The 24958-nt window shown below is 42.0% G+C and overlaps 2 protein-coding genes and 1 long non-coding RNA gene across 4 annotated transcripts in view; all 3 read left to right on the plus strand.

Moving 5' to 3' along the window:
* The first annotated feature begins 355 nt into the window (after window positions 1-355).
* On the plus strand, window positions 356-7980 carry LOC144526414 (uncharacterized). Its single transcript, XR_013502750.1, has 3 exons — window positions 356-435; window positions 553-623; window positions 7748-7980. It is a non-coding gene; the product is annotated as an uncharacterized LOC144526414 (long non-coding RNA).
* A 743-nt stretch (window positions 7981-8723) lies between these two features.
* LOC144526417 (suppressor of cytokine signaling 1-like) lies at window positions 8724-19311 on the plus strand. The gene is made up of 4 exons (XM_078263900.1): window positions 8724-8867; window positions 11547-12002; window positions 16709-16896; window positions 17599-19311. The coding sequence occupies exons 2-4, from the start codon at window positions 11784-11786 to the stop codon at window positions 17921-17923; spliced, it is 732 nt and encodes a 243-aa protein (XP_078120026.1). The 5' UTR covers window positions 8724-8867; window positions 11547-11783; the 3' UTR covers window positions 17924-19311.
* A 3835-nt stretch (window positions 19312-23146) lies between these two features.
* LOC144526426 (caskin-1) overlaps window positions 23147-24958 on the plus strand; it is a 32402-nt gene continuing 30590 nt past the window's right edge. For both annotated transcript variants that reach the window (XM_078263909.1, XM_078263915.1), the window contains exon 1: window positions 23147-23769. In XM_078263909.1, coding sequence (XP_078120035.1) covers window positions 23676-23769 — 94 coding nt within the window. In that variant the 5' untranslated portion in view covers window positions 23147-23675. The remainder of the gene's footprint in view (window positions 23770-24958) is intronic.

Genomic DNA, 24958 nt, shown 5'->3' on the forward strand with positions numbered 1-24958 from the left:
TGTTGGTGTAAATTACAGGTTATCACAATGACTGATAAAGCTACTACAAATGACTTATCCCCTTCCAAATAATGAACAGTTAAGATGCTGCTCTCTATAAAATAATTACAAACATTTCCAGAAATTGAGTAGGAAAACTCATGGTAGCCTACTCATACTCAACGTGTGCGCAGATCAGAAAGACATAGCTTGTTTTAGTAACTTTAATCTTGCGCCCTCTTGTGGCGGAGTAGAAGAATGACAGGTAGATCTGTGGTTTGTGTAACCAGCTGCAAGGCCCGCCCACCAGACCACGTCCTATTGGTCAGCACAACGCATAGAAACACGTTGATTGGACAGCGTGTGCTTTACGTCAGAGCTCCCGGAACACAATGTACACATGGAAATATTAGTAGCCTACTGTCCGTGTTTTGCTTGTCTCCAACTAACAGAGCAGTAAGAACTAGCCCTCACCTTCTAAATGTTCATTTAAATGAAGTCTTAGACTGTGGAGTGAATGTGTGAGGCAGGATAAAAAGTGTAACGTAACATTGTCATTCAAACTGTCTCCAGGTATGCCGACGTCTCCTGTTAAAACGCGGATCCCCCTCACCAGTTTCGGTCATCTCATAACAGAGATGAAGGTGAGAACAGGATTTGACTTTTGCATGTCCAGGCTGCTGTAGTGGGATGAAATCAAATATGATGATTGAGATGATTAATAGACTGGAAATGTATCAGTTTTGACAAATCGATTAATTTAGCAAATACTTATTTGCATGTCCCTGTTTTATAGGCTATATCCTATATTGTAAATTAGGCTTCAATAGCCTACCTTTTGTTTGACTCATGGTCGTGTTTCTGCTGGGAAAATGGGATATAAGGAGATGGCATATGTTACGCGAGGCACAGAACTGTTGTCACTTTGTAACTCTGTTCATTGTGAATTGCTGTTCTTGTCATTTTTGATTGTTCTCTCGAGACAATAATTAAACCCTTCCACCGAATACCTAAACTTTTAATCCAGTTTGCAGCCTGTCTTTATTTTGTTTCAACAAGGTCTCTTCTTCACCCAAATTCCTCCCTCGCTGAACAGAAACTTCCACCACAGGTTTCGAGAAAATAAACCCCTAATATCACTCTCTCTTTTTTCCTTTTTCTTTTCCTCTGATGAATTTACAAATGTGGAGCATCTTTTAGGCTACGCCCTGAAAAAAAAAAAAATCTTTATTGATACGATAAATAAGATAAGGCTTTATTGATCTCCAGAAGTGAAATTCGCTTTGCAGCAGTACAAGACACAGTCTAGAGGTAGGAAACACATATGGAAACCATAAAATAGCAACTATGTGGGCAAATATATGTACATAAGTAAGGAAGGATACCAAAACAAGTATATTGAAAGGAAAAGATGTAGGCTAACATTAGATAGATATGTTCTCTGATAAATACAGGCATTTGTCATATTGTTAAAGGTATGAATTACAAAAAATAAACTTAATTGAAAACCCAATTAATAAAACATTAATTGTTAGATGCAGCTGACCTAGACTGACATTAGGGGTGAGACCAGCAGGTATCCACCCTGCTAGGGAGGTAATGTAGCCTATTCTTTTCATGAATTCATGAAATGTAGGCTACACATTTCACTTGCTAAAAAATAAATCTTATACCGGCCCTAACTGATTTTTTTTTTTTTTTTTTTTTCGGCCACTTGAGGGCAGCGGAAACCAGTTGAAACCATAGGTTTCAACCATAAATGCAATTCAACCTTGAACTCTTTTCTCTTGTAAAATAGAAAAGTAATTTTTGAAAACCCTTCTGATGAAGTATAAATCTCACCTGTCTGTCAATTATCCAAGTACGTTTTCTAGTTTTGGCTTCTACGTTGCCTCATTGTGTAATGGGCACCGTGCTTCCCCCCTGAGGCAGAAGGGCGGGGAACACCCACTGCTACTGTACGGTTGGTGAGAACTGCAGTTGTAGCGGATGGTTTTATGGTTAGAAATCTGCTGGGTAGATTGTGAATCAAAGTTTAAATAATAATAATAATAACAGAAATATGGCATCACAATTTATTTGACTAGCCTATAGTTAGTATTATTAATCAGAATCTGCAAAGTAGCCTAACTAGTGGGCAAATTCATGTTATCGAGTAAATGTAGTGGAGTAAAAATGCAGAATATTTGCCTTGGAGTATAAAGTAGTAGAAAATGGAAATACTCAAGCAAAGTACAAGCAGCTCAAATTTGTACAGTACTTGAGTAAATGTAGCATACTCTTGTTTATAGAGCCTTTTCACTGAAGCAGCTGCCTACTGTGGGCAGAATCAACGCTATGAGACCTGGGAGACTTTTCACTTTTGAATTCTTTCCCTAAGCAGTCTCAAACACAGAAAAGAAGACTGGAAGTTTTCAGGATACTTAACAAATATCTGTCTATAAATATTACTATTTCAAATATTATGGGTATATCTTAAAGGTGCTCTAAGCGACGTTGGGTGACGGCACTTCTTGTTGACGTTTGAAGTATTTTCAAACAAAACAAGGCTAGCTCGCCCCTCCCTCCTCCTCATCCCGTCCCCTTCCCCTCCCTTTCCGTGCTTCCGCGCACTAACCCCCCAAACCCCCACCCCCAAAATCCTTCTTGTCGGTTATTGGTTGGAAGACTGCTATATTTCGTGGTGCAGGTTGGCACAATTTGTTTTTTGTTGGCGTTTGTGGAGCCTGGGCTGTCTACAGAGACCACTTGTTTCAGCTTGCAGATAGTGAGGAGATGTTTGCTGTACGTGACAAAAAAAATGTTGTAGCCTAAAAAAACGCGTGACACCGCTTAGAGCACCTTTTTAAACATTGTGATCTGTGACCGAAAAATTGCTATACAGAACCCTCATCCAGTGATGATTCAAAGCACTCCACCATAGTGACAGATGTGGGTGTTAAGGATTTTTAACAGAGGTGTTTGATATGCTCATTTAGAGCGTCTGATTTCAGCTCCATCTAAAAGGAGACCGTCATTGTAGAGTATCCATGGTGATAAGATTAGTCAGTTACTAGTAATTTAGAAATAAAGGGTAATTATTACACTCTCATGACTGAACCTTCTCTCCCAGCATATTTAAAATAAAAAATTAAATAAAAACTCCAGCCTAATATTTAGCGCACAGCCTCGAGTGGCATCGTTTTTCCCCATCCAACTCTTGACAACAAAGGGAAGCAGAAAAAGCATGTGTCTTGTTGGTAAAAATCACCTGTGTTAACATAATATGCCACAAAGAAATGTGATTACTTTTACCGTGCAAAAAACGTGATATTAAAAATAAATATTTAGTGTGTAGTTTGTCTTTTAAGAAGTGCCCTTGAGCAAAGCGCTGTCAGCTGTAGGGCCACTGCTCTGCAGCCACTGCCACTTAATGTGGGTGTTCAAGGTATCAGTTTGTCTGCCAAAGTGGGACACAGATTTACATTTCATTAAACTGTTCTCGATCAAATCTTAATAGAATCGGGGGGGGGAAACGAGCAAAGCTGCTTTTTTTCGAAAGGATTTAAACAACCGTATTCCAGCCCATCATGCTCCAGTCAACAACGTGGTTTCACGTAGATGAATCTGTATCAGGCTTGAGGGGGAGAAAGGGTTTCCACTCTACTCGGCTAATAACCAATGCAGAATAAATCAGCATTACTGAGCAGAGCAACCTCGTCAGCACTCTGCTTTCGCCCATGGCACGCTTCATGCAAGTGTAATGTTCATAATGCAAATTATTCCTCCGTTTTCACATGAATCTTAATATTCTGCATTCTCCCCCTCATGTATCAGATGTTAAGATGAACACTTCACTTCATGGAATTTAGTGTTCTTAAATTTGAGGGGCAACGTAAGAAGATGACAAGCGTCCAACTACATTTTTAAAGTGATGATTTCTTTTCTTCTTCTGTCATGTAGTAAGGTGGAGCAGGGTCTGGCTACACCACACATACATTCTGGGATAGGATACTCTGGGTTGTTTGCATTTCTTTAAACCAATCACAATCGTCTTGGGCGGAGCTAAGCTCCAGACGCAGTGGCGGTGGCTCTGCAAAACAGTCTCGGGAAGGAACTTGTTCTGGTGGAACATTTGCACCCCGCAAAAGAAAACACCACATACAATATTAAATGAAGTGAACTGTCCGCTGTGACGGCCCCTGTGTGATCTGGTGGGGCCTCTCTGTAGGAGTGATACCTCTCTGGTCTTATCCATCTTTGTTTGAGTTGATTGCAGAGCTGGTGCACCTGGGAGCTGTGAGCTGATAAAGCTCCACCTGGTCAGACTACAGGCTCTCTTCGCTGCAATCCAGACATCAACCATGGCCTGATCATCCTGCCTGCCACATCTTGTTTTGAGTTCATTTAAGTTACAGAGACACACTTTTGCACATTACAAAAGATATGTTTAGTTTATTCTTTTGTTAAATAAATCACTTTTGATAATTTACGATGCCTCGCTCCCTCTTTTGTCATGGCCCTTGAGCCAGGTTATGATACCGCACAATACAGTAATGTGAGCTATTTAAATTAGCTGGATATATATATAAACTAGGGCTGTTAAACGATTCATTTTTGAAAATCGCGATTAATCGCTGAAGTTCTATAGTTAATCGCGTATTTTATCACATGATTAAAATTCTATTATTTTCCATTTCAGAACAGTTTTTAAGTACATATTAACAATCGAAAGCAATTCTTACCAGTGTATCTTGATTGGGAATCAAATGAATGCAAAGAAAGTTACTTTATGAACTTGATTTTAAGATTTGTAATTATTTATTTACTATAAACAAAAGAAAAATGTGTGAATCTGTCATTATTGCCCAATTCCTCCAAGTACCTAACTAAAAAACTCAAAATCCCTATCCTTACCAGAGTCGATATAGTGTTTAGTAACTCCTAAATGTTGATTATTCACTGACGTGATCACCGGTTAATGAGCAGCTCATTTCTGCACAAGTCCGTGTTAACGCAGCCCATCTCCACTCTTACCCGGCGACAGTATAAACAGGCTGGGTAGTCCGGTACACTGTTGTTTCCACAACAACAAAAACACAACAGTCTCTGAACTCGCGTTGGGAGTTTCGTTGAAGTTGGATGTAGTCCAGTTTTTGTCTAATGAGCGGACACTTGCAAGCGGGATTGATGGAACAGGTGACCGGGTAGCGTTAGCTTTCCACATAGCTAGGTTATACTCCAGCCCCCGTTCGCGTTTCACTGCTGAGGATGTCCCCCCGTGATCGCCCGCTCCGGCCGCTGCCCACTCCGGCCGCCGCAGCTGCTACATTTTTTGTTTTTATTTGAAGGCTGAGGCTTCATTAATAAACACAACCCCAATTATCATCATTGGTTTTGAGATGTTACTTGCTGTGAATACCTTGTCTGATAGGCTACAGTATTGTGGCATAGTGTCAGGACTTCCTGGCTAGTGTCTGTCGCACGCGGCTAGGGACGAATGGCCGGATGATGGGCCTGTTTGGGAGAAAGTCCAGGGCTGTTTTTTAAGTTAGATAGTAAATACCGTAAACTTATTCTTTGTAAATCTTTACAATCCTTCCCCGAAAGAACCACGTTTTCTTCAAGTCTTGCCATTTTCAGCGTGTAGCTTGCTATCTCTAAGTTTGTTGTTGTGTCCCGAAACGAACGGAGTTTCAGAACAGCAACACGCAGAGAGTGGAACATGATGCCAGGCAGTTATTCTGGAAATATACTTCTGTAGATCCAGACTAACTGTCATGTAGCATACACATAGAGATCATTTACAGGAATAATATTACATTTTAAGGAATGCACTTTTCCCTTTATTGGTCAGAGTTCGCAGCTAGCCTGGCTAAAAGAAAGCTTTAAACACATTCTTAATTTTTAGTGACAGGATTTAGATAAATATATGTTCAGCAGACAAAAGCCTGGCGTTCGTGATTTTTTTGTTGCATCTGACGTTGGAGAATTCAAACTTTATTGCCATACACCATTGTTGTTAAGTAGCTCAACACAGAAAAAAAAAAAAAAAAACAATTGCAGCATAACAATCAAGACACATAATAAAAAAAAAAAAAAAAACATAACCCCCCCCCACCCCATAAAACATTACATACATCCATGCATGAAGGATTGTAAGAGTCCAAGAGGAAAGTCTGGTGCAAAATTGAGATATTTTGTTAATAAACTCAGCATATGCATTAAAAGAAAAAAAAACGTCAAACTCTTCAGTCAAAGGGAATTACAGCTTTAAGCTTTTATCACAAAGCTAAACTCTCATGGCAAAAAAGACTGTGTAGCGTCTGTGGAGAATGAGCTCTGTGCTGCCAGCGAGTCCAGATGATTAGCTGGAGCTGTATGAATAATTTAGTTTATTCTAATTCAAAAGTGTGGGTTGAATGTGACTTGCATGACCACAAACCAGTTTGTCATCCCAGTTCTGCCTGGTCATGCCTCTCAACAAACTGTTTAAACAAGCGAAAGTATTTAAAGTATTACTTCTTTTTTGTGCTTGCAGCTCGAACTGGCTCTGACATTTGTGAAGAAATGGCTCAATTTCTTATCACATAGTTTTCAAATTAAGTTTGTGTTTTTGCCTTAGTTATTGATGTTTTATAATGTTTGATAGACTGATTTCCATCATTTTTAGGTGCTACTTTTATTTTGACTCTGCATAGCTCTCAGGCTACCTGATATGGGTAACTGATGTTCTGCTTTCATATTAGAGCCCAACCGATAAAGGATTTTTAAGGCCGATATCGATACAAATCTTTGGTGATTTAAAAATCCGATATATCGGCCGATATATATATATATTATTTTTTTTTTAAATCCAGAAACGCATAACAAAACAAACAAAAAAAATAAACTTGTTTGTTTTATTGTCACAACAGAACAGAGGAACATCAAAATATATTAAAGTACTGATAAATAAAATATACAAACTTATGATATGAATCTTAAAGGGTTAAACACGAGTGTGGCCAACAGGGACGTTGTAGAGCGCCCTCTGGTGGACAAACTATGCAACACCAACACTCATAACATGGTTGAAGGGTGTCGGCCATTATAAATGCCGATACCGATAGTTTAGAAAATGCCTAATATCGGCCCGCCGATATATCGGTCGGGCTCTATTTCATATAGCACTTTTCTACCTTAACAGAGGAAGCTTTACAATTTTGCCTGTCATACATTCACCCATTCACACTTTGATGACAGAGAAGCCATTGGGAACATAGGGTTCAGTGATTGATAATTGATAATCAAACTGCCAAACTGCGTTTATTGGACGACCCAGCCGCCCAGGGTTCATTGACGTTGCATTTTGTGGTTAACTGCTTTTACTTTGATTTTAAAATGTGGCTTTTTTCATTTACTACTTGTTTTGCTACATTTATATCTTTGAATGCACATTAAGTTTACTTGCAATGCAAAGTGGTTTTTTAAACCACATTTGTCTATAATATCCTTAAAACTACATTCTGATATATCTTTAATATCATCGAGCCCTGTGTGTACAAAAGAAAAAAAATCAAGTAGTCTAGTTGGAGTGCTTCCTCTTATTGTGTGTGGGTGAGCTGTTTGGCATTGAGGCCCCGGCTTCTGATTGGTTGGAGGAAATACTTTAATAGCTAGGGTCGCAGAAATGTACATCATACACACACATATACACGCACAGGCCCCATTCAGTATGAACATTTATTATGTTTTTATATATCAAGTGCCCTCAGTCAGAAATATGTCCTTATCCGCTTTCTTACAGTGTGTCTTGGCTACTTATGGGATCTTTGCTGTAACAGCTGCTGCCTACTGGATGCACAGACAAAACAACAAAGAAAAGCAGGCGTCCAGCTCCATGGGCTGAAACATGGACCTCTAACAGTCACGTTCACTAATGATCAATTATGATGTGAAGAAACAGAAGGAGACGACATGACACTACTTCCGAGCGTGAGAATGTAGCTGCAATCTACTTTGTTAATAAATGCTTTGTTAAAGCTCAACACCGTCTGATCATTATTCAGTGATATTATGAGAAGCTGGTTACCATGGCATCAGAGAGAGAGAGAGAGAGAGAGAGAGAGAGAGAGAGAGAGAGTGTGTGTGTGTGTGTGTGTGTTCAAAAGTGAACTGCATCCTTGTATCCTGCACATGAAATGTATTTTGCATTTAATAGTTAAGATAAGTACAGTAAATTTGCCTATAAGCTGCATGCAAAAGTATTGAACTACTTTTGTGTCCAGGGCTCAGCTGTCACTGACTGACTGACACTTGTTTGGCGAAACAATATATTGAATTATATTGAACATGTTCCAATGCATCAATCATAGTTTCACATTCATTTTGACATTTTGCATAGGCTATTCATTTCTGTGACGTTCATTCCTGTGTTTTGCATAGGCTAGTTCAAAAGTAAAATGTGTGAGAGATCTTTTAATGATGCACATTGAATGCACCTTGCATTTAATCGTGTAATTAAGTTAGAGTTAGAGAAATATGTAAAGAACTGAAGAGGATCAAAACACACACACACACACACACACACACACACACACACACACACACACACACACACACACACTCCGTCTGCTGGCAGATCACGTGATTTAAGAGAATCCACTGGTTGAAGTGAAAGCGAAAGCAACAGCACCTGGACATTTGTGTGCGTGCGTGCGCGCGCGTGTGTCTAAATGAATCTCTCCTGTAAGATTGGAGAGTCGCGCTGTTACTAAAGTAGCAGCCCCGCCTCCAGCATAGCACTATCTTTAACCGAAAGTAAGTTGTTTCTTCTCATGAAGAGCTGCGACCTCCGGCAGGAAAGAAGCTGACTGAAGCTCACTGCTGCTCGGACTCGACTAGACTCTGACGGTCAGTCATTGCAAGTAAGTGAGCTGTTTCATGAATACACATTTCACTGCAGCCTACAAAAGTTTTTTTTTTTTTTTTTTTGTGTGCCAGTCATGACAAATGTTTCTCCTTCATTCACGTAAACTCAACAGGTTACCAAACTAGAATCCAGAAAACACACACAGTCATCTGAACCCGACGCTCTTACTGTAGGCTCTATAACTTTAAATGGGTATTGGATTTGAAATAAGCTAATCAACCCATTCTGATTTCCGTTAGTGGTGGAAAGTTATGACAACCTCTCCCAGTCACATCAACTCATATTTTTAGATTAAACCAGACCGATCCCAGTGTCATTAACATGTCATATCACCCCATTCAAATTCCATAATGACATATTCCTTTGTTTTTGTTTTTTTTAGCACTTTTTCTTTGATGTTTGCCCACTCTTTGTTCTGAATTCTGAATTTTTTTGGACACATTATTATACACGTGGGGAATATTTTTCTGATGGTTTCTAAATTTCAGCACGTTGGATATCAAGTGAAACTACTAGGTAAAGGGCTGGCTGACTGACTGACTTGAAAGTCCACGTTGAGTCAAGAGTTAGGTTACTTAAGCCAGAGCTAAAGCCGTGTCCATTCCCTGCTGCCCTGATTCAAAAAATCTATGCACTGTTCATTCAACATTGAGTGTAAACCTGCTCGTTCCGCTAGAAGTTAGTCATTGTGTCCTTTTAAATCCAGTGTGATTATGTACACAACAGAAACAAAAGAAAGTGTTATAAATGTTCTAATACTATCAGACTGCACTGTGTGAGCTGAGAAAAAAAAAAAAAGATCCCGGAGTTACACGACTTACTGGAAATTGATTACAATTTGATGCAGCCTTCCTCTTCACAAAGGTGACCAATCAAGTTCATGAGATTTAAACTGAGATTGAGATGTTTGGTCAAACAGCCAGATAAAAGAGCGATATATTCACGTGAACTCTTCCAAGTCAGCAAAGAGGTTAAGTAAAAAGTAAAATAAAACACTGACTTTAAGTATCAAAGGAACAACCAATAATTACCTTTGAAGCAGTCTTGTTGTGAAGCATTTGAACCTAAAGTATAAATAATATATTAAACTTTATTTATACAGTAAAGCATTTCTTCACAAATGTTGTAAAATGCTTTAAAACAAGGCAGTGCATTATAACAGAAAACAGAAAAAAGATGCAACTATACTTATATCCTTATATAGTACTTACACTATTCAGAAAATCTAAGGATTATTAAGTACAAAAACTTAACAAGTTAGGTTTATTGTGTTTGTATTTTCAGTCTGCTGCTTTTATCTTCTTTTTTTTTTTTTTAGGCACTTTGTGTCTTTGCTCTGGAAATAAGCTTTTTAGTAATGCACTTTTTAAAACTTGACTTACTTTTTATGATAATTACAATGTGTGTATACTAACATGTTGGAATATTTGTAACACACAGGAAAACAGAGGAAATCTACAGAATTTCTTTCTTCTTTTGTCTTGCTTGACTGAGAAAGTGAAAGCGTTTTTGCTGTCATCTATTTTTCGTCCACCCTTCCCACTGATTAATGATATAAAAACATGTCACGTGACCTGATCATGCATTGGGCGCACACACACACACACACACACACACACACACACACACACACACACACACACACACACCAAGGGCCTGTAATTGATATATTCGTAGTAGAACTGTATCAAATGATGTTGTGAAACTGGTTGTTTGTAGTGATGAACCTACAGAGAGTTATCAGCTGAATGAATCTGCAGCCCCTTTTGGCTTTACAGAGTTTTATAGTGAGTTCCAGTCGCATCATCAGTCGTGTCATTTTCTGCTGCAGCAGAGCAAAAAAGCTCTAAAGCCCCACTGAACATTACCTGCTCTGCACCAAACAACAGACAGACACAGTTAGAAACTAACTGGTAAACATAGTGGAGCATAAAGAACAGATACAATTCCTCTGGAGTTGGTGAAGAAGGAAAAAAACAGAGTTTTAAGAGAATGAGTAGTGGATTTAGAGCTATAATCTGGCCAAAGAATCAGGCTCAACCTAGTCTATATGCACGACCTTCCACTTCCGGGATTGCTCCGGTGCCGTTGGAAATTCCACCGTAAATCCTTCTTCTCGGTCGGATGTCCGTTACCTTCCGCTTCTTTTGTGTAGTAATTCTAAACTCTGGTGGATTTCTGAGGACTATGGTTAACTGCTCCTCAGATCTCTGCAGGGTAAATCCAGACAGCTAGCTAGACTATCTGTCCAATCTGAGTTTTCTCTCACACGACTAAAAAAACTTTTGAATGTACACATGTTCCACCAAAACAAGTTCCTCCCCGAGGCTATTTTTTAAAGTAAAACTATGATTCCAGATTCTTAAATGTGAATATTTTCTAGTTTCTTCACTCCTGTATGACAGTAAACCGAATATCTTTGAGTTGTGGACAAAACATCATCAAATAATTTGAGGACGTCATCTTAGACTTTGGAAAACACTGATCAACAATTTATACTATTTTCTGAAATTTTATAGAGCAAACAACTAATTGATGAATTGAGAAAATAATCAACAGCTTAATCGACAATGTTAGTTGCAGCCCTATCATGGGATCTTAGAATGTGATATGTCAACGTTGTGTTAACTGGTTTCCACCATCCTCAAGTGCCCAAAAACATGACTTATTGCAGGTTTAAGAAGCTCATCAGTTTCTTCAGTGACAGTCCGTCGAGGACAGATGGCTGAGCAGCTAACCCTCCAGAAGTGTGTGATGATTTTGATAAATCTTGATTAAAGCCACATGGAGTCTGTAAGAGGACTGAGCCACAGATGAACAACCAGAAAGGCGTCAGGGATGGAGGATCTGCCAGTGAAAAGTGGAGGAACTGGTGCAACGGGTGGTCAAGAGGAGGATTCTCCTTGGTAGGATGGTCAGAGACAATCACGATAGAACAGTAGTACAAGGCCAAAAGCAGAGCTGCACAGCTGAGACACAGAACCAAAGTCAACCCGCTGAAGAACCTGCAGGACCAGAACAAGCCCAGATCCCGGAGACAGTTCCACCGGAGAGCCGAGAGCAGACAGAGAGGCAACCAGATTTACTGCACTGGAAAAAACTCGAGGAAGAAGCTGAAACTTGGTGCCAGGTTAGTACTCAACGTTTGCTCACAGTTTGTAAATTGTATTGCTTTGGGATATAGATTTTTAAACAGTGCGCAGATGGCTGGAGCGAGATAAAGTCAGAAATCAAACACCAAGATTTCATTCTTAAATGTTACTTCCAATTGTGGAAGAAGAACTCAGATTGTTCACTTATCACATAAATGGATTATACTTATTGATGCCTAATGTGAAAGCATCACTTTAATGTTGCAGCTGCTAAAGTTGGAGCTATATTTTCTTCTATCTTAATGGTGTTTTCTATGAATGATATGAATCTGCAAAGTAACTACAGCTATCAAGTAATTGTAGTGGAGTAGAAGTAGAAGGTAGCATAGAATAGAAAGTAAAAGTACCTCAATATTGTACTTACGACAGTACAGTTTCCACTACTGGTTACATGTTTTCTGTTTATTTTTGGAGGGAAAACACAATATCATACTGTATATGTACATTTTTTTTACATTTGGAAACACTTTTTTTAAAACATGGTTATGAGATGATTCATTACTTTTTCACTGACATAAATATAATGGACATTCCATGTTTTGGCTAAGCATTTGTAGATTTTTGTTCCAGCCAAACACTACATAACAACAACAACAACAATACTTTATAGTATTGATTTGTTATCATGCAGGTATGCGTGTGTGCAGACATGTTCATATGAATGCACTGTTTTGAGTGAAAAGTCAAATGAGTTTATCTTTGGACTTTGAATGTTGGCATGGAAACTTTGTGGCTTTTCTTTTTTGGAAAAATCTGACCGCAGCGTCTGAACTTTGTGAAGTTTCAGAAACTTGCAGATTACATAATCTGCAAGTTTCTGTCACAAAGTGACAGACTAAAAGTGACTAAAAGTGACTAAAACAATTTGCAGAGCATTATTATTGTTAGTATAAATAGTACGAATACATTATAATTGTTACTCATACAGTACAGCTCTCAAAATAATGGTTAGAAATTATATATATAAAAAAAAACTGTGGTAGGATAACAAAAACTTGCTAAAATCAGATAAGTCTTGTTTAGACACATACTTAACTTTCTGACAGATTTCATTTAATCATCTGCAGTCCTTGGCCAGATTTTACAATAGTCTCCCTAAAAAGCAACGATAGGCATCCTAACATCCATCCATCCATCCATCCATCTTCATCTGCTTATCCGGGGTCGGGTCGCGGGGGTAGCAGCTCCAGCAGGGGACCCCAAACTTCCCTTTCCCGGGCCACATTAACCAGCTCCGACTGGGGGATCCCGAGGCGTTCCCAGGCCAGGTTAGAGATATAATCCCTCCACCTAGTCCTGGGTCTCCCCCGAGGCCTCCTCCCAGCTGGACGTGCCTGGAACACCTCCCTAGGGAGGCGCCCAGGGGGCATCCTTACCAGATGCCCGAACCACCTCAACTGGCTCCTTTCGACGCAAAGGAGCAGCAGCTCTACTCCGAGCTCCTCACGGATAACTGAGCTTCTCACCCTATCTCTAAGGGAGACGCCAGCTACCCTCCTGAGGAAACCCATTTCGGCCGCTTGTACCCTGGATCTTGTTCTTTCGGTCATGACCCAGCCTTCATGACCATAGGTGAGGGTAGGAACAAAAACTGACCGGTAGATTGAGAGCTTTGCCTTCTGGCTCAGCTCTCTTTTCAGTCTAACGGTGCGATAAATTGAATGTAATACCGCACCTGCTGTGCCGATTCTCCGACCAATCTCCCGCTCCATTGTCCCCTCACTCGCGAACAAGACCCCAAGGTACTTGAACTCCTTCACTTGGGGTAAGGACTCATTCCCTACCTGGAGAAGGCACTCCATCGGTTTCCTGCTGAGAACCATGGCCTCCGATTTAGAGGTGCTGATCCTCATCCCAGCCGCTTCACACTCGGCTGCGAACCGATCCAGTGAGTGCTGAAGGTCACAGGCCGATGATTCCATCAGGACCACATCATCTGCAAAAAGCAGCGATGAGATCCCCAGCCCACCGAACTGCAACCCCTCTCCACCCCGACTACGCCTCGATATCCTGTCCATAAATACTACAAACAGGATTGGTGACAAAGCGTAGCCCTGGCGGAGGCCAACTCTCACCTGAAACTAGTCCGACTTACTGCCGAGAACCCGGACACAGCTCTCGCTTTGGTCGTACAGAGATTGGATGGCCCTGAGAAGGGACCCCCTCACCCCGTACTCCAGCAGCACCTCCCACAGTATCTCCCGGGGCACCCGGTCATACGCCTTCTCCAGATCCACAAAACACATGTAGACTGGTTGGGCATACTCCCAGGCTCCCTCCAGGATCCTTGCGAGAGTAAAGATCTGGTCCGTTGTTCCACGACGAGGACGGAATCCGCATTGTTCCTCTTCAACCTGAGATTCGACTATCGACCGAACCCTCCTTTCCAGCACCTTGGAGTAGACTTTACCGGGGAGGCTGAGAAGTGTGATACCCCTGTAATTGGCACACACCCTCTGGTCCCCCCTTTTTAAAAGGGGAACCACCACCCCGGTCTGCCACTCCTTAGGCACCGTCCCAGACTTCCACGCAATGTTGAAGAGGCGTGTCAACGAAAACAACCCCTCCACACCCAGAGCTTTAAGCATTTCTGGACGGATCTCATCAATTCCTGGGGCTTTGCCACTGTGGAGTTGTTTAACTACCTCAGCAACCTCCACCAGGGAAATTGATGCCAATCCCCCCTCATCCTCCAGCTCTGCCTCTACCATAGAGGGCGTATTAGTCGGATTTAGGAGTTCCTCAAAGTGCTCCTTTCACCGCCCTATTACCTCCTCAGTTGAGGTCAACAGCGTCCCATCCTTACTGTACACAGCTTGGATGGCTCTCCGCTTCCCCCTCCTGAGGTGGCGAAAGGTTTTCCAGAAGCACCTTGGTGCCGACCGAAAGTCCTTCTCCATGTCTTCTCCGAACTTCTCCCACACACGCTGCTTTGCCTCTTTCACGGCAGAGGCTGCAGCCCTTCGGGCCCTTCGGTACCTTGCAACTGCCTCCGGAGTCGTCTGGGATAACATATCCCGGAAAGACTCCTTCTTCAGTCAGACGGCTTCCCTGACCACCGGTGTCCACCACGGTGTTTGTGGGTTACCGCCCCTTGAGGCACCTAAGACCCTAAGACCACAGCTCCTCACTGCAGCTTCAGCAATGGAAACTTTGAACATTGTCCACTCGGGTTCAATGCCCCCAGCCTCCACAGGGATGCACGAAAAGCTCCGCCGGAGGTGTGAGTTGAAAGTCTGTCGGACAGGGGCCTCCTCCAGACTTTCCCAATTTACCCGCACTACCCGTTTGGGCTTACCAGGTCTGTCCAGAGTCTTCCCCACCCCTGACCCAACTCACCACCAGATGGTGATCGGTTGACAGCTCCGCCTCTCTCTTCACCCGAGTGTCCAAAACATACGGCCTCAGATCAGATGAAACGATTATAAAATCGATCATTGACCTTTGGCCTAGGGTGCTCTGGTACCAAGTACACTTATGAGCATCCCTATGTTCGAACATGGTGTTCGTTATAGACAATCCATGACTAGCACAGAAGTCCAACAACAAACAACCACTCTGATTTAGATCAGGAGGCCGTTCCTCCCAATCACGCCTCTCCATGTGTCTCCATCATTACCCACGTGCGCGTTGAAGTCCCCCCAGCAGAACTATGGAGTCCCCGACTGGAGCCCCCATGCAGGACTCCACTCAAGGTCTCCAAGAAGGCCGAATACTCCGAACTCTTGTTTGGTGCATATGCACAAACAACAGTCAGAGTTTTCCCCCACAACCCCGCAGGCGTAGGGAGGCGACCCTCTCGCCCACCGGGTTAAACTCCAACGTAGCGGCGCTCAGCCGGGGCTTGTGAGTATCCCCCACACCCGCCCGGCACCTCACACCCTGGGCAACTCCGGAGAAGAAAAGAGTCCAACCCCTATCCAGGAGTATGGTTCCAGAACCAAGACTGTGCGTAGAGGTAAGCCCCACCAGATCTAACCGGTAGCGCTCCACCTCCCGCACAAGTTCCGGCTCCTTCCCCCACAGAGAGGTGACATTCCACGTCCCCAGAGCCAGCCTCTGCTGCCCGGGTCTGGTCCGTCGAGGCCCCTGGCCTTCACTGCCACCCATGTGGCAGCGCACCCGACCCCAGCGGTTCCTCCCACAGGTGGTGGGCCCATGGGATGGAGAGATGTCCACCACGTAGCTTTTTCGGGCTGTGCCCTGCCGGGCTCCGTGGCAAACCCGGCCACCAGATGCTCGCTGACGAGCCCTCCATCTGGGCCTGGCTCCAGACGGGGGCCCCGGGCTTCCTCCAGGCAGGGTCACTTCATCCCTTCCTCGATGTTTCATAGGATTTTTGAACCATTCTTTGTCTGGCCCCTCACCTGAGACCACTTTGCCTTGGGAGACCCTACCAGGAGCACAAAGCTCCAGACAACACAGCCCTCAGGTTCACAGGGACACACAAACCTCTCCACCACGATAAGGTGATGGTTCCCGGAGAAGATCCTAACATGAGCATGACATTAAACACAAATATAAATACATGTACATAGTGTTGTATTTGCAGCTCGATGACTAAAAACACTCTGCATTATTGTTCAATACAAATGTCTTTTTAGGAGAACAATAATGAATGTTGGCAATAACTGTATTTATATTGAAACTATTTATTTATAATACCTTCTCTGCTTCTCTGTAGCCAGTCACTGGAGCTGATGCTGAGAGTTTGCCCACACACCTCCGTCCATTCAGCAGCGCAGCAGAGTACAAACTAGTGAAACAGACTTACCAGCGGCTTCAACACAGCGGTTACTACTGGGGATCCATGACCATGGAGGAGGCACACGAAATACTCTCACGGGCACCCCTGGGTACCTTCCTCATCAGGTAATCTACCACTTTCATTAGAACGTTTTTGTGTTGTTTTACAGTATCTTTTCGACAGATGTTTTTGTCTGCAAGAACACCTAACTGGGATTTATTTGGTTAACCCTCTTCTATCAACTTGTCCTTCCGGGTCAAAATTGAAAATTAGCTTTTTTTGTCGCTTTTTGCTGGCGTTTTTTTGTCGCTTTTAAACCGTTTTTCTCACTTTTTTCAAAGTTTTTTTTTTTTAATGGTCAATAAACCTAATTTATATGACATTGTACCTTAAAGGAATACGCCACAGTTTGTTGAAATAGGGTTATTCACCGTCTCCTCTATATTTATATAGGTGGGCAAATGCATTTTTGTCTCAGTGCGTGCATTGTCTATGTCCGGCAGCGCCGCTGCTAGCTTAGCTTAGCATAGTGAGTGGAATCCTATGTTGCCGGTTAGCATGTCGTGAGTAAAAGTGACCCAACAACAACAAAAACAAAACCTAATTACTTCTTGTGGCCTGCGTATTCACAACGAGTACAAATAGCAATGCAGATTAAGAATAGACGATTTCCTAGGCAGATATTGACTATATTGGGTGGAAGGAGGCTACTGCGAAGCACTGCCATTTTCCTCTACTGCATGCCCAATAAAAAGCAATACACACAAAAATAAACTACATGAAGTGTGCACACAGTGATTGTATGTATGCTGCTGTGTTTTTTGCAGAGACAGCGGCCAGCCGGATGTTTTCTTCACTCTGAGTTACCAAAGTGATGACGGCCCGACTAGTGTTCGTGTCCAGCTGAACAACCTGCTCTTCAGTCTGTACGGCAGCCACAGGACTTTTGCTTCACTCTTTGCTCTGCTCACTTATTATACCAGCTCATCCTGTAAGCTGACAGTGCCCTATCGCAAGCAGCGTCCGGAGCGCCTGAAGCAGATGTGCAGGAGAGCTCTCATGGGCTCTTATGGAGCAGAAAATATAAGCACCTTACCTGGACTCAGCACTCAAGTTAAAGACTATGTTAACGCGTACCCTTGTTGTATATAGACATGTGTGGACAGAGCGCCTGTCACTGTATCAAGATGTTGTTTGTGATTTAAGTTAAACAAATATTCAGTATTTGTGTTATTTTTTTTTTTTATTTGATAAATAACACAGGCACAGCTTAAGTATTTCTTCTGCAAGTTTACAGAGTTTACAGAGAATTCATGGTACAATTTTCTGAGTAATAACAACACACAAATGTGTATCTGCTGCATTACTGTCTCCATGATACATATCAGTTGTAACATCCATATAAATGTAAGATTTGCTGCTGTTTAAAGCTGCAGTAATTGTTGTTTGTCCATTAGGGGGCACAGAAAACATCAAATGAAGCTGAAATATCCCCGACTCAGCATGTTATTACTGAAATATTAACAAACATTTGTTCCTGGCCACATGAGGGATCAAAGTCTAACAGAAGCCACGAGTTGCCCGAGTTCCAAGCTTTGAAATCCGAGCTCAGTGGGCATGTTTCCGACTTTGACCTCGGAAAATCCAGGTTCTGAGTACAAATGGAACGCGCTATTTTCATGAGAGAGCAACTTAATCTGTTTTCTTGAGATTAAGTTATCACAAAATTAGAGCCCAACATCTACATATTTTGTAATTGAATTAATCTCATACAGTATTCTGTCAACAATATCTGCGGTATTACTGAAATATGCACGCCTCGTTTCGCGTATCATAAGTCGAAATAATTAACCTGTTATAATGACAAAACAATTTTGTTATTCCAAGATAACATGATAAAGTAGCGCAACCACATTTGCTCTCAGCTTCTGTAGTTTTGGTCTTTACCCCCTCCTAAAAAATATCTGTTTCTCGCTAACTTATTTTCCTAGCTAGTGAGTTACTTTAGGTAACTTTGTCTCCTGTCTGCCTGACGGCTAAGGGTGATGACAGCAGTGGAGACTCAATAAGTGCTGTAAAACCAAAACAATCTGCTAATTAGGCTAAAAAGCTCCACAGTAGACACAATAGAGTTGGTGATTATTCTCCGTTGGTTTGTCACTAAGAACGAGCCCTTTCCCATTACTTGTACCCATTTGATTTAGTTTTATTAAAGCAATATTGATTAATGCAGTTTTAAAGTTTGGACTCCGATCACCTTTTCATTACCGCTTGAAATTAATCATTAATCAATCAATCAATAATCAATTCATCAATTTTATTTGTCACAGCAAATCTTACAAGGTACAACAGTCAAATGTTATCCCATCAGCTGCTGAGTGAGCAATGGAAAGTGAGCGCTGTATGTGGCCGTCAGATCATGTGTATGTATGTCTTCAGTTCTGTGGTACAACCAAGAGTTGTACAAGAGTGTGATGCTTTGCGAAATGTTGTTCATGTTGAATAAATTAGAATCTTTACTATAATGCATGTGAACACAGGCCAGGCTCTCTGAGTATTTGTGTCCCTGATTGTGTAGCAAATAATTTGAGGTATTAAGATTAATTGTCTTTTTATTAGGGCTGTCAAACGATTCATTTTTTTTAGGGCTGTCAGCATTAACGCTTTAATCGCGATGCGATTAAGGGTCGAGCATAACGCGTACATTTTTTTTAATCGTATTAATCGCATGCCGCCATTTATTAATTTATTTTCACTTCACTCGGCTTTGCGTCGTGCCTAACGGGCTACTATTTTGCCGTACTTCCTCGTAACACATCCTGCTGCTGCAGGAATAGCAACGCGGATTTCGGTGCCTCATTCTGGTGCCAATGATATGTCTGCACTTATCTCTGCTGCTCTGAAACAGACGTTACAGGCAACAGAAACATCCTGCACGTGACGCTAGTTAACACTATACTCGACAGCAGCTAACGTTAGCCTACCGCTAGCTAGTAGCTGGATTAAACATGGTTAAAATGCTGACAGCTAACGCTAAACGGTGTAAAGTTTGACTGTGTTTTACTGTAGAGGATTCAACACCGGGATGTAATAATCTGCAGTTGCTGTTGTCGGAAAAACAGTGCGTTCAATGAAACTGGTAATTTACAGCCTCGTGGTGTATTCAAAGTTGTTGTTAAATGCCCTTTTCCCATCTGGTTGTTGTTTTTGTCATTCAACAGCTATTTACTCGTGAAATAAGATATTGTTATAGTGATTACATTATTATTAAATCATTTAATTTTGATGCTAGCAATCAAAGCAATAAACAAGTCATTCTTTAATGTCACCAACTGTTTGGTACCCTTCTTTTTTTAACTTTCTTAAAAAGTATCGGTTCAGGCACCGTTAAGGCCCCGGTACCGTTTTAAAAGTACCGCTTTAGCACCGATATCCAAACCAAACAATACCCAACCCTAATATTGACTCTAGATTCAAATGTGTGACTAGATTAAATATATAATAAACAAATACAAATCTTAAAATCAAGTTCATAAAGTCATTTTCTTTGCATTCATTTGATTCCCAATCAAGATACACTGGTAAGAATTGCTTTCCATTGTTAATATGTACCTTAAAACAGTTCTGAAATGCTAAATAATAGAATTTTAATCATGTGATAAAACGTGAGAAATTCAACGATTAATCGCGATTAAGAAAATATATATCTTAATTGGGACTCAAATGAATGCAAAGAAAGTTACTTTATGAACTTGACTTTGAGATTTGTAATTGTTTATTATTTATTTCATGTAAACAAAAGAAAAATGTGTGAATCTGTCATTATTGCACAATTCCTACAAGTACCTAACCTAACTGAGCTATAACACTAACACTTTGCTTATACAATACAAACAAAATGGTCCAAAAACCGGTTGCCACAGCAGGACATTTGTAACCTTTAAGTTTTTCTAATAAGGAATGTAACAATTCTCCTGGACAGAAAAGGGGGTGGACAATGTCCCAAATGACAAAAACAGTCAAAAAAAACCATTACAAACGACACAGTCCTAAAACCGAATGCTGATATACATAGTCAATATAGTGTGCAGTAACTTCTAAATAATTTTGATTACTCACTGACGTCCAGTGATCACCGGTTAATGAGACAGCGTTTGCAGCACTCTGCAGCAGTTCCAGTTGGGCTGCTTTCTCCGTGGAGTACAGGCTGTGTATGCGTGAAACTACTGTCCCCCTCGACAACTTTTTAAAAGTAAACTTTCCATTCAGAATCTTATTGGCATCCATTTTGGCGTCTCGCGCTCACCATCCACTCAAAACGTAAGGTTAGCCTGCTACTCTTTGGCCGGCTCGCAAGCCCAAACAAGTGTGTGCAGCGTGCCTGTTGTTTTGTTTCCGGTCTAGCTAGATCCAGTGTGGTGTTGTAGTTTTTCTAACGTTACTAGTTGTGAAAAAAACTACGTTTGCTAGGCCAAAAAGATCGTTAATCTCGCAAATAAAAAAATTGACGCCGTTAAAATGGGTTTGCGTTAACGCCGTTAATAACGCGTTTAACTAACAGCACTACTTTTTATTTCTAGCCATGTTAGTGGTGGACGGCAATGTCGGTCTGTCAGTCCACCACTTTGGTCCAGACCGAAATATTTCAACAACTATTGGTTGGATTGACATGAAATTTGGTACAGACATTCATGTCTTGACTAGCGCCATCTTCAGGTCAAAAATTTAATTGTCAAAATTCTTCCGTTTATGACCAAATACCTGCAAAACTAATGAAATTCATCCGCCTCAGTTGTACTTAGTCTTTAGTGTTAATTAACAAATGTTGGCACGCTAACACGCTAAACTAAGATGTTGAACATTCCTGCTAAACATCAACCTGTTTATTTTGTCACTATTACCATGTTAGCATGCTTATTTTTAATTTTTTTAATTTTTTTTAATTTAACCTTTATTTAACCAGGTAGGCCGTCGAGAACAGGTTCTCATTTGCAACGCCGACCTGGCCAAGAAAAGCATAGGCGTGCAAGACAACAAATAGTTTCACATTCAATACAGTACAAGAATACAGAATACAATATGCTACATAAAGTGCAGAATAAGTGGGCAATTACAAATGCCCACTTATTCACAGACTCTTCACAGACTTGTTAACATGGCAGTAAACTCAGTCACAATTTTATAGGCCTAGATAGTTGTATAAAGGGTGTATAATATACTTATCTTTAAAGTATGTTTTTGGCAGTTAGCGCACAAGAAATCAACACATTTTATTATTTTATACTAACAGGAAATTGCACAATAAGTGTGCCATTGGAAGTCAATTGAAGTGTGACTTTGGAAAGCCGCTGCATGCCAAAGATTTAATACTGATTCATTTTTTGTTTACCTGGATCTTCCCGGAGCTGTCTTTTTTGCAACTCCTCCATTGCAGCACACCTAAAATCAAGCCTTTTTAGTGCTTTAGCCTATATGCACACTGAGTTTTTACCTAATCATTTTTCCAGTATAAAACACTACACACTTGCTTAAAATTACATAGTATGGCATAGGATACAACGTTAATTTGGTTATTCCAAATAGCCTACATTTTGATTAATCTCATTGTAAACAATAGGTTGATGTGGGGGGCTGAAGACGGGATCCATAGTGGGTTATTCCGGCCATGTATGAAGCTGACTCTCAACTGAAGTTTCCCAACACAAATATACACAGCTTAAGCAAAGTTACAAATATACAGTTTTGATTGAGTATAGTCATCTGTCATTTGTTCCACTTCCTGTCCTAAATCTGTGTGTCAGTGGCCCCTTTAGTCTAAATTAGCTCTGCACGAGGGACACACACACACACACACACACACACACACACACACACACACACACACACACACACACACACACACACACACACACACACACACACATGTTTCCTGTCCTCAAATTACCCCTGCCTTTTTTAAAACATATAAATGGTAGGATAATTATGAAAAGATGTGAAAGTAGGCTAATATAAATATAGGCCTGGCCTATATATAGGCTAAATGGTTTAAAAAATTAAATAATTTGAATAAAACTAAATAAAAGGGCGTAACCAGTATGAATGAATAATACCAGATTTAGTTAACAAAAGCCAGTGTTAGTTAGATGTAGCCTATCTATCTGAGTGTCATGGATCCGCGCGACTGAGTATAATTTTATTACGATGTCAAACGACCTCTCCTGACTTGTCCGCACGCACGCGCGCAGACACGCGGAATGGGATTACAACCACTGGAGTGGCGCGCGCGCAAGTAGCTTGTGTTTATGTAATGCCATATTTGACTCTGTGTGTGTGTGTGTGTGTGTGTGTGTGTGTGTGTGTGTGTGTGCGCGCGCGCGTGCGCGCGCTGGAGCTGGCGCTTGCTGGTCCACCACCGCGAGAGCGGTCACACGTTAACCATCGGCGACCCGTGCGTTTTATTCTGCGGATTGAGGGCTCGTGAGATTTCAGGGGTGCGGATTTGACCCAGTTTATAGGAGGGCGCTCGAGCTCCACCGTTTTCACGCACGGTACGTACGTATCTATAGACCCGGTGAAATCGTCACGCGGATAGAATCATTGGAATCTGTCGCGAGTGTGTTCCTGCGCGGCCGGACAGCATCCCGGCAAAGAGCGAGGTCCGGTCGGTCGGTCGCTGGTCGGTGTGAGCCGGTAGCACTGTTAGGAGGGGAGGTAGAGCGGGACGTGCGCTGGACTCCTGGCCGAATCGGAGCATCCCACTCCCGGCAGCATCCATCCCTCCGCGCCTCAGCTACAGCGGGAGGCCCGGAGCGGCGGCAGGATGTAGCAGCGGATTAACGGAGGAGAGAGGGGCGCTCAGAGGAAGAGAGCGGGACCGAGCGGACCGAGGCGGGACGGAGAGGACATGGGGAAGGACCAGGAGCTACTCCAGGCCGTGAAGACCGAGGACTTGCTGACAGCTCAGCGGCTTCTACAGAGACCTCGGCCAGGGAAAGCCAGTCAGTATCCCTCCATTCTCCTATCTCCCACACACACACACACACACACACACACACACACACACACACACACACACACACACACACACCCGTCATTACCAGGTCAGGACAGTGCAGGCTAAATATGATGTGATGCCATTTAGCCTAAATGGTGCACTGTGTGTGTGTGTGTGTGTGTGTGTGTGTGTGTGTGTGTGTGTGTGTGTGTGTGTGTGTGTGTGTGATGATGTTGCACAAGTATGAGAACAGTCATCAGAATGAAATTTGAAATTAGGAGGATGTTTTTGTCAATTATTTTACACTATTCAGTGTGTGTGTGTGTGTGTGTGTGTGTGTGTGTGTGTGTGTGTGTGTGAGAGAGAGGTTGAAGAACACGGAGGTCCTCCTGCTCTCGGGACAGGGGGATTATTGGTGTGTGAAGATGCCAGATGTTAGTGCTAATAATGTGATGATTGTAAATGTACACATGCAGACATGTGCACAAATGTGGCGTGTGTGTGTGTGTGTGTGTGTGTGTGTGTGTGTGTGTGTGTGTGTGTGTGTTGTAAATGTACACATGCAGACATGTGCACAAATGTGGTGTGTGTGTGTGTGTGTGTACATGTGTGTGTGCGGGTGTTTGACGTTGAGTCAGCTGGGACTTGAGGTGATAATTAGATTTCAATTACAGCCTTGAAACTGCTCTCCTCCTCTCCCATTTCATCACCAGGCCTTTCCTCTTGTTTCCTCTTGTTTTCCGCCTTTTCCCTCCCCTCCTGATGCCTACACTCCTCTTCTCTCCACTCAGCTCCTATTTCCTTTCCAATCTCTTATTTCCTTCTCCTCTATCCTTGTCTCCTCTCCCCTTCTCCCCTCTCCTCTATCCTTGTCTCCTCTCCCCTTCTCCTGTCTCCCCTATACTTGTCTCCTATCCTCTCATCTCCTCTACTCTATCCTTGTCTTCTCCCCTCACCTCTCCTGTATCCTTCTATTCTCTCCTCTCCTTTCCTCTCCTCTTGTTTCCTTTCATCTCCCTTTATACTTGTATCTCTTCCCCATCCTCTCCTCTTTTCTTTTCCCCTCCCCTCTATCCTTGTTTCCTCTGCTTTCCTCCCGCTTCTCCTTTTCTTTCCTCTACTCCTCTCCTCTTGTTTCCATTGCTCTCCTGCCTCCTCTCCTCCCTCATCTCCTCCTCTCATGTATTTGTCTC

The sequence above is a fragment of the Sander vitreus genome, chromosome 2 (genome assembly GCF_031162955.1).
Source record: "Sander vitreus isolate 19-12246 chromosome 2, sanVit1, whole genome shotgun sequence".
Lineage (NCBI taxonomy): Eukaryota > Metazoa > Chordata > Actinopteri > Perciformes > Percidae > Sander > Sander vitreus.